Source organism: Pyrus communis, chromosome 8 (assembly GCF_041283825.1).
Source record: "Pyrus communis isolate YQ-2024b chromosome 8, ASM4128382v1, whole genome shotgun sequence".
Lineage (NCBI taxonomy): Eukaryota > Viridiplantae > Streptophyta > Magnoliopsida > Rosales > Rosaceae > Pyrus > Pyrus communis.
In genome coordinates this window covers 3,762,264-3,778,644 of record NC_142572.1, presented here as the reverse complement: position 1 = coordinate 3,778,644, position 16,381 = coordinate 3,762,264, and the positions used below count along the sequence as shown (strand labels likewise).

Here is a 16,381-nt window from a genome sequence, read left to right as displayed (position 1 = left end):
AACATAAAAACCCACAGTTGAATAGTTTAAAATACAAGAAATAAAGAAACAGAGAAATTTACGAGGTTTGACAAAAACCTGCCTACGTCATCGGAGAGATATTGCTCTTCACTATGAGAAAAACAGTACAAGTTACACATGAGTTAAATCAACATAACCCAATCCCATATCCCTTTCACAAGAGATCTTTCACTCTAGCTCTCTTGATTTCTCTCACCCGTACCCATGGTAGAGCCAAATGCTCTCACCATCTCTTTGGGTGCTTTTTTCTTCATCCATTCCTTCTCCTTTGGCAAGGCATTTAAATAAAAAACAACCCCTTTTCTTCTCCTCCTTTCTTCCACCCGAAAGCCAAATAATTATGGCTTTGAAAAAGCCACAAAACAAGGAGCAAATTAAGCCACAAAATAAGGAACAAAAAAGCCACAAAACAAGGAGCAAATTAAGCCACAAAACAAGGAACCATAATCCTCATCATGATGTTCCCTCATCAATATTGTTTTGTTTCCTAGCCTAATTTGGCCACTATCCAACAATCTCCACCTTGGCCAAATTGTACCAAAGTCCATTGGCCTTACGTACCAGCATGCACACTCTGAATCAACCTCGTTGGTCCTGTTCCGATTCAATCACTGCCAATGAATGTGCAGCTACTGCAAGCAAAAAAAAACATTTAGCTTCATACAGGATCTCGACACATCCTCGTCTCCTCCAGCAGGTTTTCCTCTTCTTCATTGTCTGCAACTTGGAAACTTGTCAGTGCACCCATTTCCAGCAACACCCGTCGAGCCAGACAAACATTCCTCACACTTCTCATTCTTCAGGACCATCTCATCACCTGTGAATCCCATAGCTCCAGCTGCTGCAAAACCCCTGCAACACTTGAGACTATACATCACTAGGAGATGTGTTGCTTCGAGTACCTAGAGGGCATACTCGAAGTCTTCCGCCACAAAATTGCTGCTACCTGGGCCAAGATCATCCTTTCTTTTTCTCAAAGGACAATTTATCTTTTTATGCCCGAATTCTTTGCAGTCATAGCATTGTGTTCCCTTGCCTTTGGAGCTTGATTTGAACCTGCTGTCTCTCTCAAATCCTCCTCCCACTGGTTATCTGTCATTTCTTTAGGCTTCCCATCTTTTCCCTTCAAAGCTCTAACCAAGCCTTGTTGAGTCAAGACATCCTTTACTCTCATCTGCCAGAGAGTAAAACTGCCCTTCCCATTAAACTTCTCAACTGAAAACGACATGTTTGTAGTCATCATGGTGAATAATAAATCTGAACCTTCAATGAACCAAAGCTTCCAACAAAGCTCTGATACCAATTGTTGTGCCTTGGCTGATTATCTTCACCAACATACAAACCCACAGTTGAATAGTTTAAAATACAAGAAATAAAGACACAGAGAAATTTACGAGGTTCGGTAAAAACCTGCCTACGTCCTCGGAGAGATATTGCTCTTCACTATGAGAAAAACAGTACAAGTTACACATGAGTTAAATCAACATAACCCAATCCCATATCCCTTGTACACCCACTCACAGAATTTTCCCAAGAGCCTCACTCTACCCCAAGAGTTCTTTCACAAGAGATCTTTCACTCTAGCTCTCTTGATTTCTCTCACCCGTACCCATGGTAGAGCCAAATGCTCTCACCATCTCTTTGGATGCTTTTTTCTTCATCCATTCCTTCTCCTTTGGCAAGGCATTTAAATAAAAAACAACCCCTTTTCTTCTCCTCCTTTCTTCCACCCGAAAGCCAAATAATTATGGCTTTGAAAAAGCCACAAAACAAGGAGCAAATTAAGCCACAAAATAAGGAACAAAAAAGCCACAAAACAAGGAGCAAATTAAGCCACAAAACAAGTAACCATAATCCTCATCATGATGTTCCCTCATCAATATTGTTTTGTTTCCTAGCCTAATTTGGTCACTATCCAACAATATATATTGTACTTATTGTAAATTGTTAAATTAAGGAGTCATATTTCTATACCAATGAAGGAAGAAAAAAAAAAAAGCAGTTTTAATTTGCTGCAAATTAAGTAAAGCATGCAAAGAAAGGCAAATTGCAATCAATGACTTTCAAAAGCCAAGCTAAGCTATTGAATTAATTTCATGGGCAAAGAATATTCACATATATAATTCTGCTGCGATGGGGCTGTCGTCCGAGTGTGGGTAAGAAAATGCGTGAGATGCATGCACGTAATATTAAGTTAAAATATATAACGTGTTACGTAATCAAATTTGTCGAGAATGGACTATCAAGCTTTGGTCGATTTTAAAATGGATTACGAGGTTTTATTTTTCTCTTACTAAACATTTTAAAATTGAATAAATTTATACTTTATGTTATAAGTTTGTGACAAAGGAGGAACGTTTACCCTCCAAACCCACTAATCATTTCAGAAAGAACACACTAAGATCAATATAGGGATGAATCCCACATTGTCACACCGTTAGTTAATAACAAATAACTTAAACAAAAAAGTATAAATTAGTAGATTGTCGAAACATTGTAGAGCTTGATTCGAACAAAAAAAAAAAAAAAAAAAATGAAACCTTATGAAACAATTTAGAATCGATTATAAACCTCAATGGCGTGAAATGCCCGTTGTGCTAACGTTAAACCTTAATATGTACTCCGATCGTCATGGCATATATGGAAGAGAATCATCGGCATGCCAAGTGCATCGTTGGTGTTGGCTAATTTAATTAATTAATTAGGCAGAAGAGCACCAACAAACCATCAATCTCAATGGATCATTGGATGATTGAATGCAAAGAATCTGACAAGAGGCCCGCGTCATATCCTAAGCTACAGATCGATCATTTTCCTTATGTTCTTGGTGACACGTACTTTCAGATTGTTTTGGAAGAGAGAAGGTTCTAGGCCTTCGAGGCTTTGTGGCCAAAGTACAAACTCATCCATTTATCCTTATCTTTCTTCTTTGGAAGTGGACGATGAAAGCAAAATTATACCCTCACTTATTTTTGTATGGACACATAGAATATACATGCATGAGATAAGTTAGCATATGAAAGATCAAAGATCTTAGCCATATACGTTCTATATTGTCGGGAATATATTATATATAAATCATGGGCTGTTTAACATTTTAATTTTTGTCCGTTGTTATTAAAAACCAATGAAATGGATAACTCCTCCAGTATTGAAATTATTATAAGGTACATATAATTGTGTACGCATGCATGCACAGGCCATACAATTATCGTATGGTAGCAGCACTAGATGGCCCTCTTTTGCTGTTTTGGTTGGAAGGGTACTTTTATCAAATTTTCTTCATAGACCAGCCTACTCAGTAGTATGAGAAATGAACCGTCGTAGTTGAATTAAAAAAACACTATTTTGTTTACTTGTCAAGCTAATGATATAAAGGCAGAGTCCAAACTATTGAAGACTTATTCCTAATTTTACTGTTTAAGTCGATAAACTAGTCACCCAATATCCTTTGTTAGATCAACTAATATCCTTTGTAAGATCATATAAGTGATATTTTTATTTGATATGATGATATTTTAAACTAAAGGAAATGAGATATTCTACTAAGAGTACGAGGGATTGAGTTGGGCCACACAATGAGCCGACTAATAACGCAAATATAATATGTCATCACCATTGATATGAGAGGGAGATATTCTACTCTAACGGTAAGGCGACACAATAACCCAACCGATAATAAAATATCAAACTCAACTTAAATATAATATGTACTTGTGATTCATGTGAGTAACATTAGACTTTAGTACTAGTTAGAATCAAACATGATTTTGCGATATCGTAATTTTGCATACAGGGTGTAGAATAAAAAAAATTTAGTGTGTTCAATCATATCATATTTTTAATTTTTCTAACTAAATTATAAGGGTTTATAGTTTGTGCCTCGCATTTGAGGTCAAAATTCGAATCTTATTCTCGCACTTCAAACTGTAATAAAAAATCTAAAACAATATATATATATATATCTGTAATAATGACAAAAAAAACGAAAGTTCTTTCCTGGGGAATCGGCTTTTTAAATGTTGTCTAACAAGTCGTGGACCTCGAAGGTTAAACAATAAACAAAAGATTAGCATCACTATATACTCATGAGAATAGGGGAGGGAGAGGAGTGCAAATAACATTGTGGCCGCGTTATCTGTACTCATTCAAAGGGATGGGAATTGCCAAAGTTTCTTGCACTCCAAGAAACAAATAATACTACTACAAGTTTATAAATACCAAATTCTTTTAGCATATTTTAATTCTTCATCAAATGACATTCTTTGTTTTACTTATTCAAATTTGATCCCATTCTAATCTCATACATTTCAATCAACTTAGGTATTGAGACGTGGATTTAACACATTGTAGTACGATAACCTAATTTGGTGACTAAATTTCAACATTTGTGAGAAGAATATAAATTTAATATTATATAAGATACATCTGTTTCTCTCACGATGATAATTCACCTGTCTTTAAAAGATAAATACGCAAGGAAATTGTTTATTATTTCACTTGTGATTTTGTGTTCAATTCTTCCTCACCTAACATAGCATGTATCAAAAATGATAGATTCGTGAAACACGTTTATCAATTCCCATAACACGGCAATTTCTATTCTTTTTTTTTTTATTTATTTATTTATTGGTTTGGTAAATTCTTCTCTTGGGGTAGGCGGCAGGCCTCAAAAACCTTAAACAAAAGAGCGGAATTACCCAACAAGTGGGTTATAAGGTTACTTGAAACACAAGCACACGGCAAATGGCCTTTAAAATTCAGGTCAAATCCAAAGTCCAAGCCACCAAAATTTACCAGCCGTCTCTCAAATAACCACACACCTCGTGTCCTAGGAATCCATCAAAACGTGAATCAGGTGAATATCAATCATAAAAAATGACCGGTTGATTATGAGATGAGTAATGACATATGTTCACTCATTTGGGAATTTCATGTCAAACATAAATAATAAATTAACATTACTTTAGTATTTTATAGCTCGTTTGGAAGTGTTTTTACAATGACTGAAAACGTTTTTGATGATAGTGATCAATCTTTAGTAAAAATAAAAGTAAATTCTGAAAAAAAAAAGTTTTTAGGAAGCCAAAAAACTTTCACCAAAGCGCTTTTTAACTATTTTAAAAGTATTTCCAAACAAATTCATAATATCAAACAAAAATGCTCGAATTGGTCTAGCTAATTTTCCACCCTTAGGAATATGTTTTATTTATTAAAAAAGTTGAGGTTCTACTTAAAACTTAATTGATTCTATTGTTTACACATTACAATTTTCATGAAACAAATATATTGTTATTGTAACAAGTGGCCCTTTACCAAGAGTTGAACATTTGTATGACGGTGTGGATTTGAACTTCTTGATGACTAATTCAACATTTAATATAACAAAATCTACGGTTTAACAAAAAAGAAAAAAGAAAAAAAAAGAGTATACTATTATTTTAAACTCCTTCGTTGTTAATAAAATGTCATGTGACAATATACTTACACATGACAATATATCATATCACAAAACGCAACATTGATGGTGCATTCGTGCCATCAGTCATAGAAGCCCTTCTCCCATGAGACGGAAGAAGGGTACGAATACATGGATCCCCTCTATGAGTTATTGACTAACCAGTAAAATGACATGGAAGTCCTTACTCAACAGTTTTTCAATTGGAAGTAGTAGATTGTCATGGGTGAATATCAACTTTTACTTCAACGAACTGCATTTTGAGTTCAAACTCTCTTTTTAGTATAGCTTAAGTAAGCTTGTAATAATTAAAAAAATAATAATCATCCAATCCTAAGCAAGTTTTATTTTACTATTTTTGTCGTAACAAATTATTTTTTAAAATACGATGCTGTCTCGTGTGATATTAAAATGGGATAAGAAAAAAAAAAAATCTACCATCAATTATTTCTTTTATTTTCCAACATCACAAATCTGACTTGGCTTTTTTCACCAAAATAAAGAAATTAACCTGAAAAGGAGAATTTTTGCTCACCACCTACAAATGACGATGCTGTTTGTCAATTCATTTATCACTGTTGAAAGAATTTAAATTAAATATCTTTATAGTGAATAAACACAATTTCAAAATTTAATTCAACAGTAATAAATAACGTTAGAAAAAATGCAATCTTTCCGGAGGTACTTGCGTGTATGATCATCCTTCCCTTAATGTAAGCTTGCACAACATAATAGCCCTTGTCTTGAAAGCAGAAGAAGGCCCAATCTCCTTGACCCCTTTGTCAGTTCTGACTGAAGAAGACTCACAGCTGAAAAATTAGGGTTACTTTCTTGCAGAACCCCTGAAAAATTAAATCTAGTTCACGCTCCGAAGTGTGTCTGTGTATATATTTATATATAAAAATTAAAAGTTCCTTCGATCTTTTCGTCTCGAACAAAAAGACATTTCTGATACTTTTGTTTCCGGCTTTGAATCTCCATTTGATATTCCAAATTTGAACCACAAGGCAAGCATTTTAATTTGATTTCCCCAATTTTCTGGGCTACTTGGATTAGGACGGTTCAGATAAATTTTCCTTGCGGAGAAGTTGTTTCTGGAAGCAAGACAGATCGAAATGCTCCAACTTTTGTGTCGATTTTTTGCCCAGTTCTCTGGTTTTTCGTTTACGAAATCGAAAATTAGAACATGGGTTTTGGTCAAGTTTTCGATTTGATAGTGTGTATTTTTTTTCCGTGAATTTCTGTAGGATTTGTTTGTGGGATTGAGTTGTGCGTTTGAACTTGTACAGGGGATTGAGCTGTTTTTATTTCTGGTTCTGTAATTTCCAAAATCTGTCCATTCCGTAATTGCATTCGTGGCTAAATTTGGCAAAATCGTGTTTTCTTCTTTGGGAAAGTTGGTTTTTTGACAAGGAAGATTTTCTGGGTCGGATTCGGTTTGTTGGTATTGCGCGTCTATATTCATTGAATTTACAGCAGTTGTTTTACCTTATCTTTTGTTTGGTTGCCGAGAAAATTCATTAGAGGGAACATTTGACTTTCTCAGAAATCGGAAACTTTTACTGACTCAGCCAAAAGAATCATACTTTGCTGATGCCATTTCCTGTTTAAGCTTTTTCAGCTTTTTTCTCAATATATGTTATGAATGTGAGCAATTTCCTTTTCTGTTGTATAGAATTGATTGTATTGATACATTGATTGATTCTGTTGTTATGAACATTTCATGGACAGGTTGAAACGTTTCCACTTCCACTCGTTAAGCCCGGGATACTTTGCGCAACTGGAAAGAGATCTTTGAGTGGAAATGGCTGTGGCTTTTACCCAGCTTTCATGGTCGTTGTGGAGTGGAAGGCAAAAAGAGCCTATAGTCCCAAAGGGGTCCTCTTTAAATTCTTCCCCTGAATCGGGCATGCGGGAAACTGATACGTTAAAATTTTCTTCGGTGAAGGGGTCAAATATGGCCTCATCATCGTCGAGAAGGGTGAGGCGCAAATGGCGTAGTCGGGAAGAACGGAAAATTGATAGGGAATTTGACGTTGTTCTTGTGCCATCTGAGGGTGTATGTGTTTCTGGTTCTGAATCTGAGGACTCCGATTGGTCAGTTGGATGGTTGGAGCCTCTTGGACCTGGGTTCCCTAGTGATGACGATGCAGACGATAGTTTTGCCGTGCTGGTTCCATGCTATGGCCATGTTATTCATGACATGGTGAAGGATTCAATGAACAATTTCTTGAGCACTGTTGGGAACATCCCAGATGGTTATTCAGATGGTAACAGCTTATGCCTTACATGACTATTTATCCCTTATTACAAACAAAAACAAACGTTTTTTAGCAATGCTTTCATGTATCCTGCTTGATGAAATACCATATCATAGTTGATATGAAAATTTTGAAAACCTTATTAATTTTAAATGTTTGATACCTGTTGATTTTAGGCCCTCATTAGAAATGGAGCTCTTGCTTCTGTTGTTATTTTGGGGAAAAAGGAAGTGATTCCCAATGACTATAGGCTGGTTTAATGTTAGTGTTATTGCATCGGATATATGAATTTTAAGTGAGGATCACATTTTTTGTTATAAACAACGTCGAGTTAATGTTGCAACTTTTTTGTTTAAGGGATATAAAAGAGCATTTACAAGTTAGTTTTTGAACTGGCTAAGTTTAGGAATATTCTATGTAATAGTAGAATCCACCGAAGAAATACAAGTTTTAGGAAATGGCGTTTTTCTTGACTTGATAATCAATAGATATTGGCACAACTTGAGTGCCGGGTGGTAGACACATATCACATACAATTAGATCTTATGTCTACATGTGATAAAAGTTAATGGTTGAAATTTAGCTTAATTTGGTGAATATTGGCTTCCTCTATTTCTGTCCTGTCATTTTGTCCAGATTTTCATGCATATTTTATGTTCACTAAATTTTACCGGTCGTTATATTGATGCTGCAGTTCAACTAAAACTACGACATTAAGTGAAACTTCAATGGTAATAAAAGTGGAAGGAAGCACTCAGGAACTGACTTTAAAAGAAATGGATGCATGGTCTCAAATATTTCTTGAATTTTTAATATAAGAGATTGTCCAGATTCAGTTTTATGTGATTTGGCACCTTGCATATGCTTAGTAGATGTTTTTAGCTGCTGAATTTATATATTTCAACGTTTGGCACTTATTATAGTAGTAATGAAGCTCTATATTTCAATGGAGGGTTATTGGGATTGGAGTTGTTGGGAAGGGAGGTTAAGTTCAATTGATTGTCATATCCACTAAGCTAATGAAGACGATACTTTGCTTTGATCATAAGTTTGTTTAAGAAGTCCTTATTCCTTGCATTCGCATCTTCACATCTCAGAGACAAATGTACTTGGTAGATAGAATGGGGGGCATGATGAATTTATTGGTATTGTCATTGCTTCTATTTGTGGTGTTTACCAGGAACTTACGGGCTTTGTTTGGTGGCTATTTCCTCGTTATTCCACCAGAATCACATACTTTGTTTATCTTATCATGTCTGTCTATTTCATGTTTGTTTGCGATAGTGTGTGTCGTGAAGTGGTGGTATATATAGATTGGACCATTGTTTGTGGTAATTGTTATTCAGCTTTCTTGTTGAGATGCAATTGCGTTCTAGTCATATGCAAAAGAAAAATGTATCTGATTCTCACTAGAAAAATGCTTTTCATGAGTAAAATGAACATCCAGTGCTGACTTGTTCTCTGCATTTTGCTTGGTTGTGCAGAGAGCACGAAATATATGGAAGAGTGGCTCTCTTCTCTGAGAAACAGCTGATACCGGATGAAATGGATACCGGCCTAGGTTGATGTAATTACTTATTATGGAGGATTCTAGTCCCAGTATTGCTGGAAGGTGGTTTGCGTTCCTGCTGCCTTTGCCTTGGGATTGGCTGGGAAGGAGGCTGCTGCTGCCGTCTTTCTTGCAGTTCAAAATTAAGTACGGCACTACTATGTGTATAGCTAAAATCTCGAAAACGAAAAAAAAAAGAAAAAAAGAAAGAGTTTTGGCTTGAGAAACTCTGAAGAAAATTGAGAAAAGTGAAGGAAAAGAGATGATGATATGTGAATTATTTGCCTTAATTGTGATTGTTGGATGTAAATATGTGAAAGCATGAGAGCTAGGCGGCTTAATATTTGTTTGTAAATAGTTTAGAAATTGTAAATATTATGTGAAATAGAAGAGCTTCTTCCTAATGTTATTGTACATATGTGTAGTGTGTAAATAATTCATGTTGTAAACAATTTGTGAATAATTAAAAGAAAAAAAATTGTAAATAATGTGATAGCTCGCTCTCTCTCCCTCCCTCCCTCCAAATCCTCGAAGGATCTAAGATCACTTTCCAATGTATTGGATAAGTTCTATGTTTTAAATGATGAGTGACGTAATCTCAACCAAAAGAAGGGGTATCAAATTGACACCAACTGGTATCAAAGTTCAATACTCAATATGAAAAACTAACTTTTGGTTTAGCGGTACTGCTTTGTTTCAATATGGGAAGACAATTTCAAGTTCGAATTCTCCATTCTGTTGATAAAAGTAAAAGAATGAAATTACGATGACTTAGTTTAGCTGTGGAATAAACTAAGATGTAATGACTTAAGCTTGTGGGATATGGCACCTTTGTTCTTGTGTTAAAATAGTAATTATTTGGGGGATGAATGCAAATGGTTGTAACCAATACTAAAATAGTCGTTTCGGTTTGGTTTTATGTAGGTTTTAAATAGGTTAATTTGCATTGAACCAAACTAAAGTCATGCTTTTGTGTCAAAATCGAATCGAACTGCTTGTATTAGTTTGGTTTGGCTGGTTTGATAAGCTTGGTCAATTTGTGAAGGTTTTACAAAACTTTATTTTCAGATCCACTCACCCTTGTTTTTCGCCTCTTTAGTGGTAAAGGTTTCATGACGACGAAAATTGTTGGTAAAGGTTGTTATGTAGGAGACTTCTCCTTTTATTATAAATGTCCTTACTCTTCTTTTACTACAATTTATCTACACTCTGACATCACTTGTGTGATATAGGTTCAATTCTGCTCACATGCGCACTCTAAATTAGTCACTTTTAGGTTTAAATTTATTGACATTTTCCACATCACTACACTTTATGGCTTCGTCACTTTCCAGGTGTCGGCCAGCACATTGCGATTCGGGTGTCCGGATGGACATAATGGGGTCTGGGTGTGTCACAATTTGTAGTAGAAATGCCGGGGACAAAATTTAGATGTACAAGCCCAATTTTATATCAGTTTTAATCAACAGAGAGAGAGAGAGAGAGGAGTTTAGAACCTTGCATTTCTTCCAATATTGTGAAGAAAAGTACCACTAGATCACTTAGAGCTTAGTTGGGTGCACACTACGTTAGCCAACCGGTCGTTGACTAGCGCCCAGGTGTGTCCAGAACATGGGTGTCACATTACCTCGTTCATTGTCATTAATTTTCACAAATTACTTGGGAAACTAGAAACATGTTATACTAGTAATTAAAATGCGAAATACTTGTCCTAGAACATTCCACAGAACATAATCATATACTAACCAGTCACTAAAAATTGATAAACATTGAACATAGAAGAAGATGGAACTCTTCCGAAAATAGGTAAGTTATTACCAAAAAAAGGGAACAAGACACGGATTCCAGCGTGTATTTTCCAACAAAACAAGAGAAGTATCCAAAACTAAATATTAATTCATGGGCTCTCACTCTTTTTCCCGGGGACACTTCCAACCTGGCACACTCAGGGAATGCCACGTGGACAGCCTCACAGAGGGCTCTTGCATTTTTTGAGCTTTTCCAACACCTATAACTCAGGCGAAGTATCATCTCCTCCAATGTCTGGTCCTGACCAAGCCACCATTTGTTAGAGCTATGTGTGATCAGGTCTCCTAATCTTTGATTAATTCCTTCACTAATCTTGGGATCATGATTGATTAATTATTTTCTGTCATTCGATGCGTTTGGATTTTATGTTTAATGGGTTTCTCCATGTAATCTTTGGTTTTGTTTAGAGAGAGAGAGAGAGAGAGAGAGAGAGAGAGAGAGAGAGAGAGAGAGAGAGAGAAGGAATGTTGCATAGAGCAGCAAGCAATGCATATTCATGGTGGTGGGCTAGCCACATCAGGACAAAGCAGTCCAAATGGCTTGAACAGAACCTCCAAGGTATGTATCTCTGTGTGTGTGTGTGTGTTTATGTGTAAATATATATGTATATGTATGAGATTTTGATCCGTTTGTTCTTCCTTTCAGTTTTGATATTTCTAGTTTCCCCACTTTTTCAATTGATTTGTACAAATGGTGCCTTTTCCTCATTAATTCCTTTTACTAGGATTAATATATGTTATATATATGTTTACGATTTTACGAGACGATATCTTAAATTACTATAATCTATGCGGAAGAAGAATCGAACTTAGGTAAAAGAGGGCAAGAGCTCACCGCCATGAGCAAATGGCCTAATGCTTATGTAGGTTATATAGGTTGTAGCTGGAAAATGTTGGATGAATTGTCACAATGATATTTCTATTTTAGTACATTGGATTACAAATGATGATTTTTGTTTAAGAGGTTTATAATCTCATAAGCTCAAATGCCTGCTATAATAATCTGTGATTTGAATTACAGATATGGAGGAGAAGGTTCATGATACATTGAAAATCATTGATGAAGATGGGGACTCCTTTGCAAAGAGGGCAGAAATGTATTACAGGAAGAGGCCGGAGCTAGTTGCCTATGTTGAAGAATCTTTTCGCGCCTATCGAGCTTTAGCAGAGCGATATGATCACTTGTCAAGAGACCTTCAGAGTGCCAACCGCACCATTGCCACAGTTTTTCCTGAGCGAGTTCAGTATGCTATGGAGGACGAGGATGATGAGATTGCTTCTCAAACATCAACTTCTTCTGACAGTCTTAACAAAGTGTCACCGGATGCATCCAAAAACATTCCAAAAGTCCCCAAGGCCCCCAAATATTTGAGGAGCAAATCCACGTTATTGTCGAGGAAGGGCACGCTTAAGAGAAATGCAAGTTCCGCTAAAGCTGCCTTAGCTGCTACTCTGAGGTCGGGGTTGACCAAAGAGGAGGCATTAGGAGAAATCGATAAGCTTCAAAAGGATATTTTGGCGCTGCAGACCGAAAAGGAGTTTGTGAAGATTTTTTTCGAACGCGGATATGACAGGTATTGGGAGTTTGAAAATCAGATCACTGATATGCAAAAAAGAGTTTGCAAGTTGCAAGATGAGTATGGCATTGACACTGTTATCGAAGACAACGAAGCTCGAACTTTGATGGCTGCCACGGCTTTGAAGTCATGCAAAGACAGCTTAACAAATCTGCAGGATAAGAAAGAGAGATCAGAAGAAGACGCGAGAGTTGAGCGCCAAAGGGTTAGAGAAGCCTGCAGCAAGTTTGAGAGCCTCAGAAATGAATTTCGTTCAAAACATGCAGACTGGTGCGACACTGATGAGTATGATTATGAGAATATTGATGTAGAATCAGTAAGTCTAGATCAAGAAATACATGATGATCAGGACTCGTTGCATTCTAGGGTTTTGGAACAGCTTGATACGAATTCAAACACCTCAATTTCTATGACAGAACTAGCAGAGAAGATTGATAGACTTGTGAACAAGATAGTGAGTCTGGAAACTGCAGTCACTTCTCAGAATGCTTTAGTAAATAGATTAAAATCAGAAAATGATGAGCTTCAGGTGCACGTTCGAAGCTTGGAAGAGGAAAAAGAGACTCTAATTGAAAATGCGGACAAGATGAGCAAACGGCTAAAGGAGTTGGAGGAAGAGCTGCGTCGAATTAGAAATTTAAACAGAAAAGTGGAAGACCAAAATAACAACCTCCAAACACATTTTACGGAAGCTAGCTGTAATCTTGACCATCTGTCAGGAAAACTGAAAAGTGTGAAGCATGAAGAGGAGGATGAAAATGCCGGACTGTTCCAAGATGTGAAAGCAGTTGATGCCAAGCCTGAAAAGGAGATTAAAGAAGATTCAAATAAGGCAGTTCTTGATGATGATTCGGCGATCTTGGAAGACAAAATGTCAGAAGGTGAAATTAAGAGAAAGAATGTTACAATTCTCGAAACTTCTATCAAGGAGGAAGACGGAGAAGAAAAGCAATCAGACCAACCAATGCAGCAGGAACAGGGAGAGGCACAAGATTTGTCCGAGGATGTTAATCCACAGGAATTGGAACTAGAGAAGGAAGCACAGCCAAACTGGAGACAGCTGTTCCTAAAAGGGTTAGAGGATAGAGAAAAGGTTTTGCTGGAGGAGTATACTTCAATTCTCCGCGATTACAAAGACGCAAGGAGGAAGCTTGGCGAAGTGGAAAAGAAAAACCGGGATAACATCTTCGATTTAGCAATGGAGATTAGGGAATTAAGGGGTGCTCTTGCCTCCAAAGACAATGAGATTAAACTTTTGAAGCAAAAACTCGGCTCCCCAGAAACAAATCCGGAGGACAGTCCTGCGACAGTATATAAATTTCCAACTCAGGAAGGCACCCTTGAGAGTCCAACTCAAGTGGTTGCATCCCCATACTCAACTGTTGCATCACCAAATTTGGATAAAGAGATGATTTCTAGCTACCTTGGTGAACAAGGAACAGAGAAATTTGAGGACTCATCAGGAAACTCAAAGGTCTTACCGAGAAAGGAGGAAGAGAGAATCATGAGGAGAAGACATACTGTTAGACCCCATTCTGTTTCAGCAATAGAAGGAAGGTTCCGTTCAGACATTGATGAGCTGTTGGAGGAAAATTTAGAATTTTGGCTGAGGTTTAGTACCTCGGTTCATCAGATACAAAAATTCCACACTTCGATACAGGATTTACAGTCTGAGTTGTTGAAACTAAAGAACAAAAAGAAGCATGATGGACATGCTTTACAATCGGATGCCAGGCCAATATACCGACACTTAAGAGAGATACAAACGGAACTATCATTATGGTTGGAACACAATGCAGTACTAAAAGATGACTTGCAGGGTAGATTATTATCCTTGTGCCATATTCAAGATGAGATATCGAGACTCTCCAGTTTAAGTTCCGAAGGAGAAAATATGGAGCTTATAAGCAAATATCAGGCGGCAAAGTTTCAAGGCGAGGTTCTCAACATGAAGCAGGAGAATAATAAGGTTGCAGATGAACTGCAGGCAGGCCTTAACCGTGTTGATGGACTCAAGGTTGAGGTTGAGAAAACACTAGCAAGACTCGATGGGGAACTTGGGATTTCGGTATCAAAGAGCATTAACAACCCCAAACGCTCAACGAGTAAGTCTCGAATTCCCTTGCGGTCTTTCTTGTTTGGGGTTAAGTTGAGAAGGCAAAGGCCATCAATCTTTTCCTGCGCCAGCCCGTCATTACAGAAACAGCACAGTGATTTAGGAGCAGCTGCGCCGCCTCCAGAACAACCTATGTAGATGATTTGTTTTATGATCTACTTTTATGTTTTTAGTTTTAATGTCATCAAACATTGTTGCACACAGGAACCAAAGAGAGTTTAAGTTCGTTGTGTTAGTTTTTTATTTTTATTTTTTATATTGTTGTATGATACTTATTCAGAATCTTCTCTTATTTGCTTAATCTTCCATAAAAATTGAAATATTTACTCAAACAGTTTGTATGCATACGTACACGTGATTATTCAGACTATAAAGCCCCAAACTTTTAACAACAATGGTAAAAGTGGGTTGACAGTTCGTTTTTCAACATAATACAGGGCTGGCCCTGAGGAGTGCCAGATGAGGCGGCTGCCTAGTAATTCGTCTATGTGTTACATGGTTCTATGAGAATACCACATGCATTGAATAATACAAAAAATGAATAACAAACGTCGACATCCAAAAGGAAAAAACAAAATGATTGACAACGTGGTAGTGTACCTACACTTTCAAAAAAAAAAAAAAAAACTAAATTATACTTACAATTTATGAATAGTAACTATTCCATTTGCCTAGGCCATCTTCCTTAACGATGGCTGCGAAAACTAAACTGATGTGGCTGCTTGTGCTACTCTCTGTGTCAACCTCTACATATATTTTGCCTAGGCCATTTTCCCTGATGAAGCTACGAAGGCTGTCCGAAAGACCTAGCGGCCAAACGACTAGCTCACTTCTGCGAATAGTTAGCTCCTCACTGTCGAACATTGCCAATTTCGCAAGCTGATTGGCTTCCTATTCGTTCATGCCATGCATATGTGACAGGCATATCTCAAACCTCCCCAGAAGATTCCATACAAGCCTCAAACAATCTCTCCGAATAATATTTTTTGAGATATTAATTGGAAAAAAGAGGGTTGTGGTGGTTGTTGTTAATGTAGGATGAAAAATATGGTAAGTGTAGCATTACTCTAAACTTAATGAACGTATTGGTGGACTTAATTCCTTGCATCGTTCTACATTTCATTTTAAAAACCTTATGAATCAGACTAGCATATGGGACAGGAAAGTGGGCCCCTTTTTTGGCCTCACTCTCTCTCACAAATCCCTGTGTCTGGTCTCACTCGTCTCGACGTGGCTACTTCTTAGAGACTTGCCTTACAACCTCTACAAGATGTGCAGTGAGATCCCCATCGGGTTTTCCCTGTTTAAGAAGAACCCATTTAGATTATGAGATTATCTCACCACGGGCGTCTGATACCAAAACCTCTTCAATATGATGGTTGACGCTGTCATCAGCGCCATGGTCATTGCACGATACGAGAACATTCTGGTGGTCGTGACTGAGACTGGTTGGCCCAGCTTCAGCACATACCTAGCTGGAATCCACGTGATGGTAGATGAAGGAAACAAGCAGGCATTTTAAAATAATTAAATATTTATTTTTTATTTACATGGTACAACTAACTGCCACGTTAATAAAAATATGTTTATA

At 36.9% G+C, this 16,381-nt stretch overlaps 2 protein-coding genes across 4 annotated transcripts; both read left to right on the top strand.

The window, feature by feature from the left end:
- The first annotated feature begins 6,156 nt into the window (after positions 1-6,156).
- LOC137718570 (uncharacterized) lies at positions 6,157-9,777 on the top strand. 3 transcript variants are annotated; one of them, XM_088698072.1, is made up of 3 exons: positions 6,157-6,486; positions 7,211-7,749; positions 9,225-9,777. In XM_088698072.1, the coding sequence occupies exons 2-3, from the start codon at positions 7,284-7,286 to the stop codon at positions 9,272-9,274; spliced, it is 516 nt and encodes a 171-aa protein (XP_088554198.1). In that variant the 5' UTR covers positions 6,157-6,486; positions 7,211-7,283; the 3' UTR covers positions 9,275-9,777. The 3 variants fall into 3 exon arrangements, with proteins under 3 accessions (XP_088554198.1, XP_068314221.2, XP_088554199.1); XM_068458120.2 differs by having other exon boundaries at positions 6,198-6,301; XM_088698073.1 differs by lacking the exon at positions 6,157-6,486 and adding an exon at positions 6,506-7,126.
- Positions 9,778-11,334: 1,557 nt separating this feature from the next.
- LOC137716899 (spindle pole body component 110) lies at positions 11,335-15,122 on the top strand. The gene is made up of 2 exons (XM_068456252.2): positions 11,335-11,656; positions 12,119-15,122. The coding sequence occupies exons 1-2, from the start codon at positions 11,563-11,565 to the stop codon at positions 14,926-14,928; spliced, it is 2,904 nt and encodes a 967-aa protein (XP_068312353.2). The 5' UTR covers positions 11,335-11,562; the 3' UTR covers positions 14,929-15,122.
- The last annotated feature ends 1,259 nt before the right edge of the window (positions 15,123-16,381 follow it).

What these genes read in the sequence shown, in the direction of transcription:
- LOC137718570 (XM_088698072.1), top strand. Translation starts at nt 7,284, where the DNA reads ATGGCTGTGGCTTTTACCCAGCTTTCATGGTCGTTGTGGAGTGGAAGG. An exon ending in CCCAGATGGTTATTCAGATG is followed by an intron (nt 7,750 to 9,224) that starts GTAACAGCTTAT and finishes TTGGTTGTGCAG; the next exon opens with AGAGCACGAAATATATGGAA.
- LOC137716899 (XM_068456252.2), top strand. Translation starts at nt 11,563, where the DNA reads ATGTTGCATAGAGCAGCAAGCAATGCATATTCATGGTGGTGGGCTAGC. An exon ending in GCTTGAACAGAACCTCCAAG is followed by an intron (nt 11,657 to 12,118) that starts GTATGTATCTCT and finishes TTTGAATTACAG; the next exon opens with ATATGGAGGAGAAGGTTCAT.